Genomic DNA, 23,701 nt, shown 5'->3' with positions numbered 1-23,701 from the left:
TGAATTTCCCAAGAAGCTGAATAGGAAGGAGAGAGCAGCTTAGAACAGTTTTGTCACAGTGGTTCGTGGCTTCCTAGGCAGTCATAAAGATGAAAACTATGTACAACTGGTCCAGACTCTGATATATATAGAACTATGCTGCAATAGGCTGCAGGATATCACTCAAATTCCATAAAAAAACAGACCTCCCTCCAACCAGGGTGTGTTTGGGCGCAGATCCAGAAGAGATGCAAAAAACGTAATTATTTAAGATTTATTAGTAATGTAAAAATTCATGGCGACAACGCATTTCTAAACCAGTCTGGTTTCTTTCTCAAGTGTCATTCTCTTGCACAACCCCACAAGGTTAGAGTTTTTCATTCATTTCTCTCACCTACCACATATCCTCCTGACCTGTGCTATGTAGCGATGTTCAAATTTCTTTTACTCAAAATCCATATCCTTGATGCTCATTTTGATAAGTTCAAAGAGAACATGGGAGCTTATTCAGAGGAGCAAGGCGAGCGCTTCCACCAGGACATTATGAACTTTGAATGCCATTAGCAAGGACAATATAACAAGGACATGATGGGCGACTATATTTGGGGATAGATTCGTGAATTTGATTTTCAGTATAGTCATAAATCTCGGAAAAAACACACACTTCGGAACAGTTTTTGGTAATCTGTATAAATTTGCAATGCCAATAGTCTTCATAATCTGACTGTATAAATGAGAAGATGCTAAAACGTCTGTTTCCATAATAAAAATTCATAATTTTTGTTGCCGTGGTCACAAAAGCGAAGTTTATGATGAATGTAAGCAATTTTTTATTTGTTTTAGACATTGGACAGCAATTGGAATATAACATAAAAAAACTGGAAACAAAACTTGTGTTACATAGTGTAATTAGTAACGTGCAAAGGGCGGGGGTGGAGGGACGGGGGGAGTGTTTAGGGAGAACAATCTCAGGTAAAATACATCATAAATGACAAATACAAGTGCAATAATGAATAAATACTGAAACACAATAGTTGCTGGATGAGATATACTGAAATCTGATGACAAGAGAAGGCTGAGGATATTCCATAGCTATGAATTAAACACATAAACGTACGTACACAACATATATAGGTCAGTACTAGGAACATGCAGTAGCAGGGCCAAATTAGTATATGATGCATGCAGCAAGAGTGCTATGAGAAATGAAAGGACAGAATGAAAGTAAGCAATAGAGGATGACATGGGGTAAAGCGCAAGTTTGTCAAAGTACCTGTGTTAGTGGATACAGTGTATATGCGGCAGGGCAGTGTAGGTCTGCTAAAACAACAAAAGGAGAACAAAGGGGGTACATGTGGTAAAGTGTAGTTCCCTCGTTGGTAATGGAGGTCTGGAAGGGGCTAGAGCCCGAAGAGGATCGGCAGAGGTGGGCGCCGGACAATATAACTAGAAAAGAGGAGGCCGGTTAGAGTAGTAGTGGATCTCTCGAGTCTAGGGGATAGATGAGCGAATATTTACTGAAGGCAGGACCATGCGGCAGGCGGGATCCAGCAAAGCTGTGTCGCGCAGTGATGACGCGTACGTCAGTGCGTCTTATAGGGGCGGCGCATGGGCTTTGTGGGATAGTGTATGGTCCGGGCATGTCAATACCACTAAATGGTGCGCAGGCGTGGTAGTAGGATGTTGGGGGCGGAGTGTAGCTGGTTGTGTAGCAAAGGGTTTAGATGATGCTGGGGGCGGTGTGTAGAGGCGCTGTATAGTGGAAGTGAATGAATGAATGAATGAATGAGTAAAGACTGTGTTGCTGTCAAAAGAGAGGAAGAATAGAAGTAGCAAGGGGCAAAAATGTCAGAAATGAAGAGAGAGGGAGGAGGATATAAAGGAGAGGAGGAAGACATGCGATAGAGAACTAATGCTACTAAGTGCCCATACTACCTGTACTCCTTGGTTGCATTGGAATCATGGTCTGACCATGGGAGAGTTAAAGTAAATATAGTTATGTTGAATAAACAACAAAATAAGGTGAATAAAACATGATTATGAATAGAAAAGTTCGTATTCTCGATTGAGTCCATTAGGTTCCAGGGTGCCAAGGGTGTGGAGCCAAGGGGATTTGTTCCAGTACTTGAAACCGCAATTGTGAGATGTTATATCTAGTAGTGATGAAATGGACAGATATGGGTAGGAGTGTCTTGGCACACCGGATGGTGGACTTGTGCTAGGAGATACTGTCTCTAACATGTTGTGTGGTTTCCCCTACGTAGCCAAGCCCACATGGGCACTTGATTTTATGGGAAACTGTTTGCCAGTGTGGGGGTGTGTGGCAGATGGTCCCTTTGTGACATTCAAACATTGGTGACAATGTAGACAAGGGAACGTGCCCTTACGTTGTGATGTCAAGAAGGTTTGTCTGTTGGTTTTAGTGAGGGGAATGATGTCTGCCTTGACAAAGCGATCTCGAAGGTAGGGTGGTCGTTTTTGACACATGGGTGGTGGGTGTTGGAATTCAGTGATATCTGGATATTCCTTAGCGAGAATGTACCAGTGCTTTCTTATGTTTTTCTGTATGAGTGGCAAGAAGGGATGGTATGTGTTGACAAATGCCACCCGAGGTGGCTTGGGTTCGGTTACCCTGGTGTTGCTAACCCAAGCCACCTCGGGTGGCACTTGTCAACATGTAACATCCCTTCTCGCCACTCATACAAAAAACATAAGAACGCACTGGGACATTCTCGCTAAGGTATATCCAGATATTACTGAATTCCAACACCCACCACTCATGTGTCACAAACGACCACCCAACCTTCGAGATCGCTTAGTCAAGGCAGACATTTGGTCCCCTCACTAAAACCAATAGACAAACCTTCTTGACATCACAACGTAAGGGCACGTTCCCTTGTCTACATTGTCACCAATGTTCAAATGTCACAAAGGGACTATCCGCCACACTGGCAAAAAGTTTCCCATAAAAGGTTTTTTCACATGTGACAGCTCCTACGTGGTGTACCTCATCAAGTGCCCATGTGGACTCGGCTACGTAGGGGAAACCACACAACATGTTAGAGACCGTATTTCCCAGCACAAGTCCACCATCCGGTGTGCCAAGACACTCCTACCCATTCCTGCCCATTTCATCACTACTAGACATAACATCTCACAATTGCGGTTTCAAGTACTGGAACAAATCAGCTTTGCTCGCCGAGATGGTAACAGGATCCAGAGACTGAAAGAGCGTGAGGACTTCTGGATCCACACCCTTGGCACCCTGGAACCTAATGGACTCAATCGAGAATACAAACTTTTCTATTCATGATCATGTTTTATTCGCCTTATTTTGTTGTTTATTCAACATAACTATATTTACTTAAACTCTCCCTTAGGTCAGACCATGATTCCAATGCAACCGAGCAGTACAGGTAGTATGGGCACTTAGTAGCATTAGTTCTCTATCGCGTGTCTTCCATCTCTCCTTTATATCCTCTTCCCTCTCTCTTCATTTCTGAAATTTTTGCCCCTTGCTACTTTTATTCTTCCTCTCTTTTGACAACAACACATTCATTACTCGTTCATTCACTTCGACTAAACAGCGCCTCCACACGCCGCCCCCAGCATCATCTATACCCCTTGCTACACAACACGGCTACACTCTACCCCCAACATCCTACTACCGCCCCTGCGCACCATCTAGTAGCCCAGACATACCCGTTCCCGGACCATACACTATCCCACAAAGCGCATGCGCCGTCCCTATAAGATGCCCAGACGCACTGACGTACGCGTCATCACTGCGAGACGCAGCTTTGCTGGATCCCGCCTGCCGCATGGTCCTGCCTTGAGTAAATATCCGCTCATCTATCCCCTAGACTCGAGCAATCCACCACTACTTTAACTGGCCTCCTCTTTTCTAGTTGTATTGTCCGGCGCCCACCTCTCCCAATCCTCTTCGGGCTCTAGCCCCTTCCAGACCTCCATTACCAACGAGGTAACTACACCTTCCACATGTACCCCCTCTGTTCTCCTTTTGTTGTTATAGCAGACCTACACTGCCCTGCCGCATATACACTGTATCCACAACACAGGTACTTTGACAAACTTGCGCTTTACCCAATGCCATCCTCTATTGCTTACTTTCATTCTGTCCTATTTCTCATAGCACTCTTGCTGCATGCATCATATACTAATTTGGCCCTGCTACTTCATGTTACTAGTACTGACATCTATATGTTGTGTACGTACATTTATACGTTTAATTCATAGCTATGGAATATCCTCAGCCTTCTCTTGTCATCAGTCTTCAGTATATCTCATCCAGCAACTATTATGTTTCAGTATTTATTCATTATTGCACTTGTATTTGTCATTTACGATGTGTTTTCCCTGAGATTGTTTTCCCTAACCCCCGCCCTTTGCATGTTGCTAATTATGTAACCATGTCTAAGTTTAATATATTTTTTCATGTTCATAGACCCCTGATAAAGGTGGCAACACCGAAACGTCGGCATTTTGTCTGTGATTACACCTAACCTTAATAAAATTGTGCACTTGCATCCAATTCTACGAGCAATTTTTCCCTGATTACTGTCTACCCAGTGGATTATCTCTTGATAAGAATCCATCAGTAAATGTATCCAATTAAAATTAAACCCATACCGATTATAAATAACTGATCCCTGGGGGCCCACTGCTCAGGTTCCAATAATCATTATGAATATGTGCACACTGAGGAGTAGGGGTGGAATTTGAAACTAAATCAGCTCTTAATTTCTTGCGGATTCCAATTGAAATTGTGCCCGTAAAATATGTACAGAGAAATATCCCAATGTGTTAAGTGACATTTCCGCTCTGTTGTTCACACAGCGGAGTTTTCCTTCTGTCCACATGTCAATTCTTTGGGTGAATTCTGCTAGAGAAATCCTATAGAAGTCAATGGGGCTTGAATTCAGCTTGAAGTCTGCTTGAATTCCGCTTGCATTGCATTTGAATTCTGCTCCTGTTCTGCCAGAGCTGAAAAGGTCAGGAGTTTCAAGCAAAAAACTTTCCTCTTCAATTCCTCGCCTATTCCTGTGCACATACCCTAAAGTAGGGCCCTTAGCAATTAGACATCACTTTAAGGCTACATTCAGACCGTATATTTGCCAGTATGTTGAGTCATTAAACAGCATTTCTACTGCTTAAAAAACTATTGGCTGTTTTTTCATTTAAACCTAATTATTATGTTACATCTTGACCTTTCCCATCTCTTCTTTCAGCTTGCTAATACACTGCTCTGCCTCGCAGAATCTTTCACGGAACTTGTTCATGTCAGATCTCAAAAGTGTAAAATATAAAATATCAGTCGCAACTTGTGTACTTGAGTTGTAAGGGCATTGCCACAATTTTTAATTGCTGTAAGAACTTCTCCCAGCCAGCTAGGCTGATTAGCTGAGCCACTCCCCACAAAACTACTATCTCTGCTCTCATCACCTTTTCCTCCTACTTTCTGTTTGTTTAGAAATCCAGGAGAATTTAATAATTTGTGAATCCTTGGTCCCCCTTTACCCACCTTCCCCTCTATTCCCTCTTTGATGGGGTTACTTCCCTTATTTAAGGAAGTAAGTTATTATGAAAACACTCTCATATACAGACAGATATAATTCTTAGAAAAGCACGAAGTATGGGGGATATTGTGTACAATAACAACATACTAGCAATCTACACAGATTACTCGTATGAGGAGTGCATTTTTTTCAGATATAAAAAGACTTAGGGCCTTATTTCACAGGACGATTATCGTTCAAAAAAATTGTTCGGATTTGAACGATAATCGTTATGTGTAATAGCAGGCTATTAATTAATTAAATTAAATTAGTTAAACGACTAACAAGAAATCATTGATCGTTTGATAGACCTTTTTATCGTTAATCATTCGAACATCGTTCAGTGTAATAACGCGTCGTTCGCTCATTCCCTAGTCTATCAGCCAGGAAAGGACGAACGCAAGAACGACCGCAAGTAACGATAATTGTCCTGTGTAATAAGGTGAACGATTAAGATCGGTCGTCATAGTGGGCGTTTGTAGTTAATTGTTGATCGCCGAAAAATCATACCGTGTAGTACCACCCTTAGAACAACTTAAAGTATGCCCTTGTCTTTAGGGATAAGAATAATCCACGAGGACAGAACAGTTTTTTGAGTCACCTGGGGAGGCAGTAACATTGATGGATCTGAAAGGTTTAAAAGTGTAATAAAAGATTATAGCACAGTGAAGATGGTTTAATTCAAGTAACTCAAGTACTATTACTCAAAGTCAAATGATGGGGGGATGGTTGCTGCTGGGGAAGACTTGTTGTGGTTTTTTGTTTGTTTGTTTTTGTATTTTCCTCCCACTACAGATGAGATGTGGTATTGAATGTCAATTAGGTTAATCGTTTGGAATACCAGGGAGTTGGGGGATAGATATAGAAGAGTAGCTGTTAGCAGTTATCTGAAAAAATATTTACCAGCAAAAGTATGCCTGACCCCGAGTCACTTGGTAAGAGAGACAGTATATAAAACTAGATGTGCATTTCCAGGAAAATACATAGTGCTGGAAAAGAGCGCCCCTTTACCAGTGACTTCCTTTTAAGAGAAACTTTAATCCTGGGTGCCGTCCCTTTAAGAGCGACTTGGGTCCCATCCCTTTAAGAGCGACATGAGTCCCTTTAGGAGCGACCTGGGTCCCTTCGCTGTTAAAGGGACCCAGGTGGCTCTTAAAGGGACCCAGATTGCTCTAAAAAAGACCCATTTCGCTCTTAAAGGGACCCATTTCACTATTAAAAGGGACATATTTCGTTCTTAAAGGGACCCATATCGCTCTTAAAGGGACCCAGGTCGCTCTTTAAGAGCGAAATGGGTCCCTTTAAGAGTTATATTGGTCCCTTTAAGAGCGACCTGGGTCTCTTTAAGAGCGAAATGGGTCCCTTTAAGAGTTATATTGGTCCCTTTAAGAGACACAGGTCGCTCTTAAAGAGACCCATTTCGCTCTTAAAGGGATCCAGGTCGCTCTTAAAGGGATCCAGGTCGCTCTTAAAGGGACCTATTTTGCTCTTAAAGGTACCAATTTCACTCTTAAAAGGGACCAATTTCACTCTTAAAGGGACCAATTTCACGCTTAAAGGGACCCATTTCGCTCTTAAAAGGGACCCAGGTCGCTCTTAAAGGGACCCATTTTGCTCTTAAAGGGACCCAGGTCGCTCTTAAAGGGACCAATTTCACTCTTAAAGGGACATATATCGCTCTTAACCCCTTAAGGACCGGGCCTGAAATGGCCTTAAGGACCGGAGTAAATTTTATGAATATGACCAGTGTCACTTTATTCATTAATAACTTCGGGATGCTTTTACCTATCCGGCTGATTCTGAGATTGTTTTCTCGTGACATATTGTACTTCCCATTTCTAGTAAATTGGAGTCGATACTTATAACAAATCTTAATGAAAAAAAACAAAATAGCGTGAAAAATTGTGAAAAAATGCATTTTTCCAACTTTAAAACTTTTTTGCGTATACAGAAAGTGGTTATATCACATAAATTATATATTAAATAGCATTAGCAACATGTCTACTTTATGCTTGCGGCATTTATTAAACTATCTTTCATTTTTTTTAAACAATAGAGAGCGTAAAACGTTAGCAGCAAATTTCCAAATTTTCTGTAAAATTTCAAAATCAGATATTTTTAGGGACCTGTTCAGGTTTAAAGTGTATTTGAGGGGCCTGTATGTTAGAAAGCCCCACAAAGCACCCCATTTAAGAAACTGCACCCCCAAACTCTGCAAAAGCATATCCAGAAAGTGTTTTAACCCTTTAGGGGAGTCACAGAAATAAAAGCTAAGTGTGTAAGAAATTTGAAAATTTTAATTTTCTGTGCAGAGATTTTATTGTAATCCAATATTTTTCATAATTATGAACCTATTACCAGAGAAATGCACCCCAATAATTATTGCCCCGTTTCTGCAGTTTATAGAAATACCCCATATGTGGCCGTATTGCGCTATTTGACGCAACCACAAGCCTCAGATATAAGGGAGCGCCTAGTGCATTTTAATGGCTCCGTTATATTTGGTCATTTTTGACCGTACCACTTCAGGTTTGCAGAGGCTCTGGGGTGCCAAAACCTAAAAAACACCCCTAAAGGGACACCATTTAGAAAACTACACCCCTCAAGGAATGTAACAAGGGGTGCGGTGAGCATCTAGACCCCACAGGTGCTTCACAGATTTTCCGAACAATGTGGCGTAAAAATAAACAAAAGTATTTTTTACACTAAAACGTTGTTCTAGCCTTCAATTTTTAATTTTCACAAAGGGATAAAAGGAAAAAAAAGACACAAAATGTGTAGCGCAGTTTCTCCCGAGTACGGAAATACCCCACATGTGGACATAAAGTGCCAAGCGGGCGCAGGACGAGCCTCCAAAGGGAAGGAGCGTTTGGAAGCTGGATTTCACTGGAATGGATTTCAAGGGCCACGTCGCATTTACAGAGCCCTCGTGCTGCCAAAACACTGGAAACCCCCCACAAGTGACCCCATTCTGGAAACTACACCCCTCAAGGAATCTAACAAGGGGTGCAGTGAGCATATGGACCCCACTGGTGACTGGCACAAATGTGGAACAATGTGACGTGAAAATGAAAAATTTCATTTTTTTCACTTTCACGGCACAAATGTGCCCGTCATCAAGGGGTCCATATCCTCACTGCACCCCTTGTTAGATTCCCTGAGGGGTGCAGTTTCCATAATGGGGTCACTTGTGGGGGGTTTCCACTGTCTTGGCAGCACGAGGGCTCTGTAAATGCGACATGGCGTTCATAATCCATTCTAGCCAAATCCAACCTCCAAAATCCAAATGGCGCTCCTTCCCTTCGGAGGCTTGCCCTGCGCCCACATGGCGCTTTATGTCCACATGTGGGGTATTTACGGACTCGGGGGAAATTGCTCTACACATTTTGTGTTTTTTTTTCTCTTTTAACCCCTTGTGAAAATGATAAATTCAAGGCTAGACCAACATTATAGTGTAAAAATTTTTATATTTCATTTTCACACCACATTGTTCCACATTTGTGCCCGTCACCAGTGGGGTCCATATGCTCACTACACCCCTTGTTACATTCCTTGAGGGGTTTAGTTTCCATAATGGGGTCACTTGTGGGGGGTTTCAACTGTCTTGGCAACACAGGGGCCTTTTAAATGCAACATGGCCCCTCGAAATCCAATCCAGCCAAATCCAGCCTCAAAAAACCAAATGGCGCTCCTTCCCTTTGGAGGCTTACCCTGCGCCCGCATGGCGATTTATGTCCACATGTGGGGTATTTCTGTACTCAGGAGAAATTGCGCTACACATTTAGTGGTTTTTTTTACCTTTTAGCCCCTTGTGAAAATGAAAAAATCATGACAAGATTAATGATTTAGAGTAAAAATTTAAAAAAAAATTACACTAAATGTTGGTCTAGCCTTTGATTTTTTTCCATTTCCACAAGGGGTTAAAAAAGAAAATAAACGCAAATTGTGTAGGGTAATTTCCCCTGAGTACGAAAATACCCCACATGTGGACATAATGTGCCATATGGGCACAGGGCAAGCCGCCAAAGGGACAGAGCGCCATTTAGAGGCTGGAATGGAGGATGGAGGCCATGTCGCAATTACAAAGCTCCTGTGCTGCCAGGACAGTAGAAACCCCCGACAAGTGACCCCATTCTGGAAATTACACCCCATAAGGAATCTATCAAGGGGGGCAGTGAGGATATGGACCCCACTGGTGACGGGCACTTACGTAGAACATGTGCCGAGAAAATAAAAAATACAATTTTTTTCATTTTCACGTCCCAAATATGGCCGTCACCAGGGGGCCATATCCCCGCTGCCCCCCTTGTTAGATTCCTTATGGGGTGTAGTTTCCAGAATGTGGTCACTTGTGGGGGGTTTCTACTGCCCTGGCCGCACAGAGGCTTTGTAATTGCATCATGGCATCCTCTAATGGGAATGGCGGCCATACCTATTTGGCTGGGGAAAAAGGGACCATTCTAATTTATTTGGGGGTATTAGGCCAATTATTAGTTTATAAGGTTGAAAATGACAGGTGTCCATCAAATGCAACCTGTGTTGATCCAGAGGAAGGCAAAAACCCCTCGTAAGGCAGACCACAGTAGCCTCATAACAGGGGAAAAATTCCTTCCCGACTCCATATTGGCGATCAGAATAATCCCTGGATCAACGTGACCCCTGAAATAGGAATAAGGGACAGAATTTAGATAATGTAGAACCCCAGTGACGTGTGGTGCGCCTTGGAGCGATCCAGTATGCAGAGGCCGGGGGGATCAGGACAGGCGTCACACTGGAAATGGTGTCCTTCCTGATCCCCCTGTTACGCCACACTCTGCACTTCTTCTGGGGTCTCCCGTTCTCCTGTGTGCGGGACGTCACCTGGAAAATGTTGTCCTGGTGCGATACGGGGTCCTTCATATCCAGAAGCGCTGGGTCCGCTCCATGGCTGCTAAATATTAGGGCGCTATTACTGCTTCTGATATTTTCGGATCGTGCCGCAAGCTACAGGGCAGCGAGGGACCGGAAGAGGGGGTGCTGGTATAAAAGTTATCCCCGTACAGGTGGTAACCTTTATCCAGCAGTGGGAAGATCAGTTCCCGGACGACCTTCCCACTAACTCGGAGGATTGGGGGGGAGGGGGCATCTGGGGGCTGGATTCGGGTGTCCCTTCCTTCATACACTCTAAAGGTACGTGCACACTGCGTAATGGCGAAGGATAACCCTTCGTGCATTCCGCAGTTGGCACCCACCGGCGGACTGATGCGGGCGCGTGTCTCCGTCCGTGTCATAGACTCCATTCTATGCACGGGCGGATTCCGCTCTCTGTCCAACGTATTCATTCTTTGGATGGATGACGGAATCCGCCCGTGCATAACATGGAGTCTATGACACGGGCGGAAACACGCGCCCGCATCTGTCCGCCGGTGGGTGCCAGCTGCGGAATGCACAAAGGGTTATCCTTCGCTATTCCGCAGTATGCACGTACTCTAAATCTGTAAGTGTACCCTGAGGTACTCTCACAGAGTTTGTAGAATTTTACGCCATACCGTCATCTCTTATTGGGACGGTACTGGCAGAAAAGACGTGTCTGGGGGGCAGCGTACGCTACGCTACCCCCAGATACGTCATTGGAGGATGAGGATGATGAGGATGAATGGAGGAACGAAGGATCCCCCCATTTATCCTCACTGGCTGTTTCGGTGTCGGAGGCAATAATAACGTATCCCTCTGACGCCGAAAACACCCTGGGGGCCACTTTTATATAGGGATTGGTATATGGGGTATGTAGTGGTGTAGTGTCAAACTTTATTCAATGTAGTGTAGTGTGGTGTAATGTAGTGTTTTTTACGTGTTTTTTTACAGTAAGTATAAAAAAAAAAACTACGGCAAAAATGGTGTTGCTGATAAATGCCGCACTTATGTGCGGCACTTATCAGCAGACCGTGGCAGTAGGATATAGAAAAAAAACACCCTACGCCAAAAAGGAGGAGTTGCTGATTAGCAGCGCACTTTCGTGCAATGCTGATCAACACTCAGCGGCGATAGGGTGCGGAAAATAGAAAAAAAAAAAATTAAAAAAAAAAACAAAAAAAAACTTTTATTACATACTGAACTTCCCTGTAGCTGCTGATAAGTGTATTACACATATCAGCCGCTAGAGGGCAGCAGAAAAACCCGACGCTGGAGCCGAAAAAAGCCGAACGTGACGTCACGGAAGAAGCCGAAGATCCGAACGACAACACGAGGGCGCCGCCAACCCGGAAGACGCCGATCAGGACCCCGGGACAGGTGAGTAATGTACGAATACCTGCTCTGGACCCCTCAGCTACCTAGCTGAGGGGTCCGGAGCAGGTATTTATAACTTTTGGGGACTTTGATCGCCGTGAACGGCCGGCCGATAGCGGCGATCGGGCCGGTGGCACCTGGCCACCATTACTTTTTACAGTAATGGCGGTCGGTGCCGTCCTCGGACAGCACCGACCGCCATTTTTTCCGGGTCATCGGGTTACCGATGACCCGGAAATGTTCCGATCGCCGCTATTGGCTGATCTGAACTGATAAGCCAATAGCGGCGATCGTCGGCATGGGGGGGGTTAACAAACCCCCATGCCGACAGGGAGAGATGACCTGCAGTGTATCTGCAGGCCATCTCTCCCGATCGCATGCGGCCGGTCCGCGGCGCCCTCTAAAAGGACCCGCGTACCGGTACGTCATGGGTCCTTAAGTGACAGTGATCCATGACGTACCGGTACGACATGGGTCCTTAAGAGGTTAAAGGGACCCATTTCGCTCTTAAAGGGACCCAGGTCGGTCTTAAAAGGACCCATTTTGCTCTTAAAGGGACATATTTCGCTCTTAAAGGGACATATTTTGCTCTTAAAGGGACCAGGTCGCTCTTAAAGGGACCCATTTTGCTCTTAGAGGGACATATTTCGCTCTTAAAAGGACCAATTTCACGCTTAAAGGGACCCATTTAGCTCTTAAAGGGACCCAGGTCGCTCTTAAAGAGACCCATTTCGCTCTTAAAGGGACCCATTTCGCTCTTAAAGGGATCCAGGTCGCTCTTAAAGGGACCCATTTCGCTCTTAAAGGGACCCATTTTGCTCTTAAAGGGACCCAGGTCGCTCTTAAAGGGACCAATTTCACTCTTAAAGGGACATATATCGCTCTTAAAGGGACCCATTTTGCTCTTTAAGGGACCCAGGTCGCTCTTAAAGGGACCCATTTCGCTCTTAAAGGGACCCAGGTCGCTCTTAAAAGGACCCATTTTGCTCTTAAAGGGACATATTTCGCTCTTAAAGGGACATATTTTGCTCTTAAAGGGACCCAGGTCGCTCTTAAAGGGACCCATTTTGCTCTTAAAGGGACCCAGGTCGCTCTTAAAGGGACCCATTTTGCTCTTAGAGGGACATATTTCGCTCTTAAAGGGACCAATTTCACGCTTAAAGGGACCCATTTAGCTCTAAAAGAGACCCAGGTCGCTCTTAAAAGGACCCATTTTGCTCTTAAAGGAACATATTTTGCTCTTAAAGGGACCAATTTCACGCTTAAAGGGACCAATTTCACGCTTAAAGGGACCCATTTCGCTCTTAAAGAGACCCAGGTCGCTCTTAAAAGGACCCATTTTGCTCTTAAAGGGACATATTTCGCTCTTAAAGGGACATATTTCGCTCTTAAAGGGACCCAGGTCGCTCTTAAAGGGACCCATTTCGCTCTTAAAGGGATCCATTTCGCTCTTAAAAGGACCCAGGTCGCTCTTAAAGGGACATATTTTGCTCTTAAAGGAACCCAGGTCGCTCTTAAAGAGACCCATTTCACTCTTAAAGGGACCCATTTCACTTTTAAAGGCACCCATTGCGCTCTTAAAAGGACTCAGATCGCTCTTAAAGGGACCCATTTCACTCTTAAAGGGACCCAGAATGCTCTTAAAGGGACCCAGGTCGTTCTTAAAGGGACGTAGATCGCTCTTAAAGGGACCAATTTCACTCTTAAAGGGACCAAGGTCGCTCTTAAAGGGACCAATTTTGCTCTTAAAGGGACCCAGGTCGCTCTTAAAGGAGGTCGCTCTAAAAGGGACCAATTTCGCTCTTAAAGGGACCAATTTTGCTCTTAAAGGGACCTAGGTCGCTCTTAAAGGGACCCAGGTCGCTCTTAAAGGGACCCATTTAGCTCTTAGAGGGACATAATTCGCTCTTAAAGGGACCAATTTCACTCTTAAAAAGGACCAATTTTACACTTAAAGGGACCCATTTCTCTCTTAAAGAGACCCAGGTCGCTCTTAAAAGGACCCATTTTGCTCTTAAAGGGACCCAGGTCGCTCTTAAAGGGACCCATTTTGCTCTTAGAGGGACATATTTCGCTCTTAAAGGGACCAATTTCACGCTTAAAGGGACCAATTTCACGCTTAAAGGGACCCATTTCGCTCTTAAAGAGACCGAGGTCGCTCTTAAAAGGACCCATTTTGCTCTTAAAGGGACATATTTCGCTCTTAAAGGGACCCAAGTCGCTCATAAAGGGACCCATTTCGCTCTTAAAGGGATCCATTTCGCTCTTAAAGGGACCCAGGTCGCTCTTAAAGGGACATATTTTGCTCTTAAAGGAACCCAGGTCGCTCTTAAAGAGACCCATTTCACTCTTAAAGGGACCCATTTTGCTTTTAAAGGCACCCATTTCACTCTTAAAGGGACCCAGAATGCTCTTAAAGGGACCCAGGTCGTTCTTAAAGGGACCTAGATCGCTCTTAAAGGGACCAATTTCACTCTTAAAGGGGCCCAGATTGCTCTTACAGGGACCCAGGTCGCTCTTAAAGGGACCCAGATCGCTCTTAAAGGGACCTAGGTCGCTCTTAAAGGGACCTAGGTCGCTCTTAAAGGGACCTAGGTCGCTTTTAAAGGGACCCGGGTCGCTCTTAAAGGGACCCAGGTCGTTCTAGCGACATGGGTCTCTTTAAGAGCGACATGGGTCCCATACCTTTTGGAGTGACTTGGGTCCCTTTAAGAGCAACTTGGATCCCATTAAGAGCTACATGGGACCCTTTAAGAGCGACTTGGGGCCCGTCCCTTTAAGAGCGACTTGGGCCCCGTCCCTTTAAGAGCGACTTGGGTCCCTTTAAGAGCGACTTGCGTTCCTTTAAGGGTGACCTGTGTCCCTTTAAGAGCAATCTGGGTACTTATAATGGTAAATATCATTGCTCAGTTACCATGACAATCTTACTCATGTCAGTGAGACAAAATCGTTAAGGACCTTCCATATATTACATCTATTGGCCAATAGTGGACATGTGACTGTGGATGGTGTAATACATTGACTGACAAGACCTTAGAGTTCCTATTGGCTGCTATATCGCAGCTATTTGCATATGTGCTGTGATTGGCTGTTAGCGGTTAGAGTGTGTCCATTATTTGCAATGGGCCATTATTTTCTATGGGAAATTTGGGGTCTTTAAATGTAAATTTCTTAAAAATGGCAAATTTGATCGAAACGAAAAATAGATAGCACACCACACACCGCCGAGGGCTTCGAAACGCAGTTTGAACGGAGTCTGTGCGCAAAGCGGTTTGGGCTGTATTACGCGCAGAAAAATGGCTGGAAGAGGAAGAAGAAATGGAAGAAGAAGAAGAATACGGATTACAATATAGTGCTTTTCAAGCACTATAATAAATCGCCCATGGTGGTTGAATCAATATCATGCGTGTTTCTATTTATACGCAAAGGGATCTCGGTGTTGGTGCATAGGAAAGTGAGTCATGTATATATTTTTGCATTGTGTTCTGGACTAATGGTGCTGAGTTTGACATACTTGCAGTAGGATAAGAATCCAGCTACGAGTATGTCAGCCCATTGAAGTGAATGGCAAGTTGGGCATATGGGCAAATTTGCAGCGAGAAATCCGCTGTGGATATGTTATCTGTGTTTGTACCCTTACGGAGAGAAAGGAATCCAGGTATTAGAGAATATACTGTATGTGCTGGAATAAGTCTTAGAGAGTAATGTCTAGGATAAATATGGCACTTGGTAATAATTATATGTCACAACAGATAAAAACAATTAAACAATTGTCTAGAAGCTTATCAGTTCATGCACCACTTTTTTAGAGATTCACACAGGGAAGGAAAATATTACGCAACAAATTAGGATTAATGCACATTGGTTAGAGTTAATACAATGAAAGGAGGAAATTAAACAGGAATTTGCAGAGTTTTGCAAAATTAATGGTCATATAGGCTATGTTCACACTATGTCAAAAATAGAGAAAAGGTGGCCGCTTTGCTATTTAAAATAACATATGTTTTTGCCACGGTTTGGCTATGCTCAAACAATGTCAAAAATAGAGAAAAGGTGTCTGATTTTGATGTTTTAAAAAAACGTCCATTATTGTCGCAATTTAACTAACTGCAATGGCAATGCATTGAAGTCAATGGGAAGACTAACGTCCAATGCATACAATGTATTGAATAAGGGACGTTTTTTCCGCAGACGTCAAAATAATGAACATGATCATTATTTTCGGACGGCTTTTGCAAACAGTGGACGTTTTTTATTAGTTGGTCACACAGTTTTTCTTTTGTCACATTTCTTTCTCAGTTTTTACTATTAAATTAACCCCTTAGGGACCAAGCCTATTGAGCCTTAATGACCAGGCTCATTTTTCAAAATGTGACCTGTCTCACTTTATGCGCTTATAGCTCAGTGATGTTTTAACATATGCTAGCAATTCTGAGATAGTTTTTTTGTAACATATGGTACTTTATATTAGTGGCAAATTTTAGTCACTATCTTTTGTGTTTTTTGTGAAAAACATAAAAATATCATGAAAAATTTGCACTGTACAAACTTTGAAATTCTCTGCTTCTAAAAAAAGAAAGTCGTATCACATAAATTAGTTACTAGGTCACATTACCAATATGTCTTCTTTATTCTGGCATAAGTTCGTAAACATATTTTACTTTTCTTGGGTGTTACAGGGCTTAGAAATGTATCAGCAAATTACCAATTTTTCATGAAATTTCCAAAACTTTTTAGGGACAGTTCTTTTTTTAAGTGTGTTTAAAAAGGCTTGTATACTTGAAACCTCCATAAATGACCCTATTTTAGAAACTCTACACACAATAAGGAATTAATCTAGGGGTATAATGAGCATTTTAACAGTACAGGGGCTGGAGGAAAGTATTCACAATTAGGCCGGAAAAAAATGGAAAATAGAAATTTTCAAATAATATGTTCGTTCAGATTAAAGTATCTCATTTTCACAAGGAACAGGAGAGAAAAAGCACCCCAAAATCTGTAACGCAGGTTCTCCTGAGTACAATGGTACCCTATATGTGGGCATAAACCACTGTATGGGCACACAGCCAGACTCAGAAGCGAAGGAGCGCCAATTAGCATTTGCAGTGCAGATTTTTCTGAAGAAGTTTCTGAGCACCAGATGCGTTTGCAGCACCCCTGTAGTTTCTGCAGAAGAGAAACCCCCCAAAAGTCACCCCATTTTGGATAGTGCACCCCTCTAAGAAGTCATCTTGGGGTGCAGTGAGCATTTTGACGCCACAGGTATTTGAGGAAAGGATTCAAAATTAGAAAGTAAAAATGAAAAAAATGAATTTTTTTAATAACATGTTTGTTTAGTTTTAAATTTCTCAATTTCACGAGAAACAGGAGAGAAAATGCATGGCAAAATTTGTAAAGCAGGTTCCCCTGAGTACAACGGTACCTCATATGTGGACATAAACTACTGTATGGGCACACAGCACAGAAGGAAAGGAGCTGGTGCAAAACCGCAGCTAGCATTGATTATTAGAATAGCGCAGTTGCTAAAAAAATTTTTTTTAATGAAATTACAGGTAATCTAGGGTCGTGACGGGCAACCTAAGAGTGTTTACTTGCTATCTGGGTGGTGATGGGAAATCTGGGGTGGTACGAGCAGTCTGTGGCAATCTGGGGGGTTTTACTGGCTATCTGGGTTGGTTATGGGCAATCTGGGGTGATTACGGGCTCTCTGGGGGTGTTTACTGGCTATCTGGGGGTGTTTACTGGCTATCTGGGGTGGAAACGGACAATCTGTTTTTTTTTACTGGCTATATGGGGTGGTAACGGACAATCTGGGGGTGTTTAATAGCTATCTAGGGTGGTAACGGGCAATCGAAGGGGGGTCACAGGCAAACTGGGTTGGTGATGGGAAATCTGGGGGAGGAGTGACAGGCAATCGGGGGTGGGTATGGGCAATCTGGGGTGGTTACGGGCAATCTGTGGCGATCTGTAGTGGTTTTGGGTAGCCTGTGGCAATCTGGGGTGGTTATAGGCAATCTGGGGGTGTTTACTGGCTATCTGGGGTGGTTACGGTGAGCGGTTACAAGTAAACTGGATTGGTTATTCATAATCTAGGGTGGTTACAGGTAATCTTGGGTGGTTACAGGTAATGCGGAGTGGTTACAGGTAATGTGGGGTGAATACAGGTAATGTGGAGTGGTTACAGGTAATCTGGGGTGGTTACAGGTAATGCGAGGTGGTTACAGGTAATCCGGGGCACTTGACTTTTTATCCCGTGACGAATGATTTTTGGTGACAGGGGACAAAAAGTGTCGGCAGCATTTGGAACAAGTGATCAGTGGTATATACCGCTAATCACTTGTACCAGGACCACATCGGCTAGTCCCTGATCATTGCCCCATGCTCTTCGCCACCTCTGGTGGTGGAGAGAATGAGAGTTTGATCTTTTTTCAAGGGTACAAACACACTTGCTGTATCCGCAGCGTATTCGCAGCGATACTCGCTGAGGATCCCAGCCATGTGTACTCAATGGCAGACAAAATCGCAGCAGGGATGTACATCCCTGCTGCGAGTTTGTCTGCAGCTCGCCCCATTTCCCCGGCCACCAGAGACTATACGTCACCTGATCCCAGCTACGGGGCTCCCGACGTCTTCACGGCCCGTTCAGCCAATCAGGGCTGCTGTCGGGCAGCGCACTGATTGGCCGAGCGGGACGTGCCGGGAATCAGCGAAGGACCAGGTGATGTATAGTCTTTATTGATATTTTATGGGGCATCTTTTTATGATTTTTAGTAAAGGTTACATTTTATTGTACAAGAACAGTAATCAGCACAATAAATAACTTACTATGTGAAGGGGTATATTCACAGGGTTGGCCTTGCTGCAAATAATATCTTCAAAACAAATCTGCCGAGAACCTTTTTGTGGATTTGGTTTTTTAGTGATTTTTTTCATATGTTCCTACTGATTTGATATCATTTCTTAGATTAAAAATCCAGATATTGCTTTAGATCTTTTGGTAATCTGCAACAACAACACCAATAACATTATATTGCTTGAAGATTTCATTAAATGGTTTTCTTTACTACTAAAATCAATAGAAAAAATCTGCAAAAAATATGTGCACAATTCACAACAGAATTGACATGCTGCAATGCTTTAAAATCCATTGTGAAAAATTGCAAGTGAATGAGATGTAAAATAACATACCCTTACCTTGTACTATATGTACAAATCCATCGTCAATCCACCTAAAGACTAAAAGTTATTATTTAGGCAGAGATCTTAAAGAGGATAGACCACTAGGTACATCCTCTTGAATTTAACACACCGATCGAACAACGCCGTCATGGGGAAGCCGGTGCCGCGGTCCGTTTTTCGAACCGCGGCCCGGTGCTAGTGTATGGCGCCGTTCTATCCAGCGGTATCGGACGGTGCTCAAGCACTGGAGGTTGGCTGGCCCGCCCCCAGTGGGAGGAAATTCCCTTCCCTCTATAACGCGGCTCCATTAGAATCAATGGAGCCGCGTCATAGACGGGAGGGAATTCCCTCCCACTGGGGGCTGGCCGGCCGATCTCTACTGCTTCAGCACGGCCGGTACTGCTGGATAGAACAGCGCCATACACGGGAACCGGGCCGCGGTTCGAAAAACGGACCGCAGCACCGGCTTCCCCATGACGGCGCCGCTCTATCGGTGTGTTACATTCAAGAGGATGTACCTGGGGGTACATCCTCTTTAAACATCATGCCCTGCATTATTGTAGTCACAATCTCAATTATTTTTGTGTAGGAAAATAAACACCGGGAACAGGAAGATCAAAGACGGAAAGAATGGGAGAAGAAATGTTTACAGAAAAGACATTCGATGGCTACTTGTGGTGCTCTTGAAGCTAGTCAATCAAAAGATGAACTTGAACTTACACTGGAGAGGAACCTTCTTAACACATGTAGACCTATGGGTAGACGCCTGTGTAGAATGCGTTCTTTGGGATGGAACAATGCAAGGCCATTTACATCTTTTAATGACCAAGGTGAGGAATACTGTGACCAGAAAAGTGCTGACCAGATGAGGAAGGTTTCAGAACGTGTTCTAAGGCAACAAATGGAGTGTAAAAGTCAGAGGAGTATCAATATTGATAACAACAATAGACTTTATCAATTATCTGTTGATAAAAATTGTAATACTTGCCAAACAGAAACCAAAGTTGAATTACAGAAAGTCAGTTTATTATTGTCGAAGGAGAAAACTGAGATTTTCCCATTGTCCCCTGAGACATATGAGTATGACGCAGATCAACCACTAAGTCACCATAAGTCTAGATATCCAGAAACCCAGCAGAACAGACTGTGTTATAAGAATCAGTTAGAAAATATATCAGAGTTACCTGATAAATCATTTCAACAATCAGATGTACTTTGCCAGAAAGATACATTTCTACCAACTGAAGAGTCTCCAGCAGTTAGAAAGTCATTGGACTCTCTAGAAGAGTATCCAGTACCATTAATTGACCATCATTCAGTGGGCCATTTATTACCCAATGCATCAAAATTATTGGATGAAAAAGGAATCCAAACATCATCACTTCACTATGCAAGTGCATCTGCCCAGGAATCATCATCCCATTTGGAGCCTAAATGTAGCAACCATATAATGCTAAAACCTATACCTGTGTATTCAGATTTTGACCATGTCAGACAGTCTGATACACACTTTAACTATACCTGTCCTACAACAGAAATTGTACCAGACAATTGCAACATTCATGTTTCCAAGCAATTAGTAGAAGGGAACCACCACAGTGTCCCTGAAACAGAAGATCAGTCATATTTGCCTAGACAAATGCTCTGCCTTAAGACTGTTACTCATTCAAAAGGTCTTGTAAGGCCTGACTCTCCTCTAAATAAAATTAATACTAGATCAGTTATGCAATGTGCTAAATCTTCCATGCAGCCAGTAGCTGTAGAAGATCCACAGACAGTAAGCAATTTTAAGGAGATTTCAGGAAACAAGCTAAGAAATGACAATTCCTTACAGCTTCTAGACTATAATGAATCAGAAAATTCTGACCAGTCAGACGTTCAGCAACTTACAGCTTCCAAACAAACAAATGGACTTACCATTGAAGCACCAAGTGCTCCTAAGTCTTCCAAAAGATCAACCCAAGTTACTTCTAAAATAATGAAACAAACATCAGCAAAATCTGCAGTGCGGGGCAGTAGACACTCATTAGCGATTCCTGGGACTCAGGTATCCCATTCCTCCTCAATTCCAACAAGATTTGATGCATCCAATCAAAATCAAACTGCAAACAAATTTGAGACTCCCAAACTACGGAGATCCAAGATGAAACTTGTGGAGCCATTTTCAGTGAAGCAATCTCTTACAAAAGATACAAATTATTATATACCACCACCAAAAGAGAAGAATGTGAACCCACCAACTTATGCTCCAAGAGGGCTCCAGTATATGGAATTTAATTCATTTTCAAAGGGTTTTAAAGATGTTCATTGTGTGGTACAGAAAGATACTCACAATCCTTGCTCTAAATGGAAAAGAGAATTAAGAAATACCTCAGAAAAAGCTAATGGTGTTACAGCAGAACCAGTGTTTCATAACAGTGTGGGAAGTAACAGGTATAGTATGGAACACAAGAATGGGGATACTATGAAAAATTCTTTAAGAAGTGGAAGAAGTATCCCAAAGAAATCAAAAACGAATGACTTGGGGATTCGAAGAGTCCCTTTAACCAAAGACCTTGCTGTAGGATCAGTGAGTCCATCAGTTATAAAAGAACCTGTTGTCATTCCTAGACATACCCAAAAAGAGAGCAAAGATAGTAAAATACCACAGAAAGTAAGTCTTCCTAAAGCTGGAGCAGTTAAAGCCCCAGGGAAAAATATTGGTACCTTTAAGGAGCGTGAGGGTTCACCTGCAAATAATGACTGTGGTAAATCTGAGAGCAATGGAGGCCCCTCTATGAATTCTAAGCATACTGTTTCCTCTTCACTCGAGGGTGAAGCCTGGACATCACAAATGTCACCTAAGAGATCAAGTTCTGTAGCTCGTGTCGCCATTCATGTAATTAAACAGTGTGAGGTCAACTCAACCCTTACACGAGGGTCAAGAAACACATACATGGATACCCACCCAATCTGGAGGTGAAGAAATGTCCTGAGAAATAAATTGCTGGACTCTCACTAGCAGAGTACTTCTGTACTGTGAGAGTTGTGAGTTGTGAATGCACCAGGTTCATAGAAGAGATAGGTGTAGAACATATTGTATGAACAAAACTACAGAAAGGGAAATGTTAAACCTTAAGCAAGTGCCAATATATGTGTGTGTGTATGTATATATATATATATATATATATATATATATATATATATATAGGCATTTAGTAGTTGTGGCATCTTTACACTACCAGTTTATGTCTGAATGTGTAATTATTTAATGTATGACAAATGCCAATGAGACCTTGGGATCTTATTTATTCACTATGATGTTTCCACATGAAATATATCTATTTTTTTTTTTTAAATTTTGCAGATTACTGAAATTACTGTTGATTCCATCTGTAATTACTTGGGTATGTTCTCTGTTGCAGGCCACAGGGGGAGGAGCAATACAATATTTATATTGTGGCCTAAATGACGGTTCTTTGTAGTGTGGCACAAATGTTTACTTTTCACTGTGCTCTCCTTTGTCCACAACCTGTTTTCATAGTGATGGACATTCCAAGAGACTTTATATTAGTTAATATTGATATTGCCACAAATGATTGCTTTCTTCTACAGTATAATATTATGACACTATTTTATTTGTATTTTGCTGTTTTCTTTAGGATTTATTTATGAAGGGGAATGCATTGGTTTAGTTTGTGTTACACTTATGATGTTTGTAAAATGTGTTCTAATAAAATTTTACCAATACTTCAAAATAGATGGGGAAAAGTATAATGAGAAAATTTATATTAATTATCGGGTGTATTTTCTAGCACGCCTAAAACTGGTGTGCAGTGGTGAATTTCCCATATATTTGCAAGACCAAATATATGTACTACATGGTCAAAAGTGAGTAAATACATACTCTAGTTCATGAACTAGGTCAGGGATTCTCAAACTATGATGCAGGCCTCACCTGTAAGGTTCCAGATAATTTTTTACAAAAATGATAATTTACTGTACTGCCTTTTGACTATGTTCACTCTAAGTTTTTTTTTACTATTTTCAAGGTGTAAAGGACCTATTACACAGAGAGATTGTTTGACAAATCAGGCAAGTAATACACTGCTTACAGATGATTAAAGGAAAGGTCTGCATGAACTATAAAAAAACAAACAATTCTGCTCACCTGTGACTAGAGGTGAGCGGATTTCCCGAAGTTCGGGTTCGTATGAGGCTGTATCCACCCGCTGCACGGAGCCGGGAGACAGTGGGAGTCAGATGCCGATAGTTCAGGTTAATACGAACCCGAACTTCGGGAAATCCACTCATCTCTACCTGTGACCCATTCTCAGCAGCTGCGCATCTCCAGCCCCGTTCCCGGCATCCCGTTCCCACCCAGGCAGTGTGGCTGCGCCAAACATCCCAGAAACTCTTGTTCACAGGTGAGTTGATTGTTGTTTATTTTTCTTTAGCTGACGTTAACCCCTGACTGCAGCAGGGCTCCAGCTAGTAAACCCTGCTGCAGTCAGGCAGGGGTTAACATTTTCCGGCTTATAAGGTAAACTCCTTGCAATCTTCTTAAAAGTCAGGGGTCGTCTTATACATATATATACATTTTGTCAGCCTCATATATTTTCACTTTTGCCACGAGGGAATTGTACGTTTATGGACTCCAAAGTCAATAAAAAAGGAAATAGCGGCACCACAGGGGCGTAGGTCAGGGCATGTTCCCTAGC

General features: G+C 42.8%; 1 protein-coding gene across 3 annotated transcripts in view; it reads left to right on the top strand.

The window, feature by feature from the left end:
• LOC138802812 (uncharacterized) overlaps window positions 1-23,416 on the top strand; it is a 173,599-nt gene extending 150,183 nt beyond the window's left edge. For all 3 annotated transcript variants that reach the window (XM_069986491.1, XM_069986492.1, XM_069986494.1), the window contains one exon: window positions 19,591-23,416. In XM_069986491.1, the coding sequence (XP_069842592.1) occupies window positions 19,591-21,963 (2,373 nt within the window). In that variant the 3' untranslated portion in view covers window positions 21,964-23,416. The remainder of the gene's footprint in view (window positions 1-19,590) is intronic.
• The last annotated feature ends 285 nt before the right edge of the window (window positions 23,417-23,701 follow it).

The sequence above is a fragment of the Dendropsophus ebraccatus genome, chromosome 10, assembly GCF_027789765.1.
Source record: "Dendropsophus ebraccatus isolate aDenEbr1 chromosome 10, aDenEbr1.pat, whole genome shotgun sequence".
NCBI classification, from domain to species: Eukaryota; Metazoa; Chordata; class Amphibia; order Anura; family Hylidae; genus Dendropsophus; species Dendropsophus ebraccatus.
The sequence above is the reverse complement of the archived record's forward strand: the minus strand, read 5'-3'. Positions and strand labels throughout refer to the sequence as shown.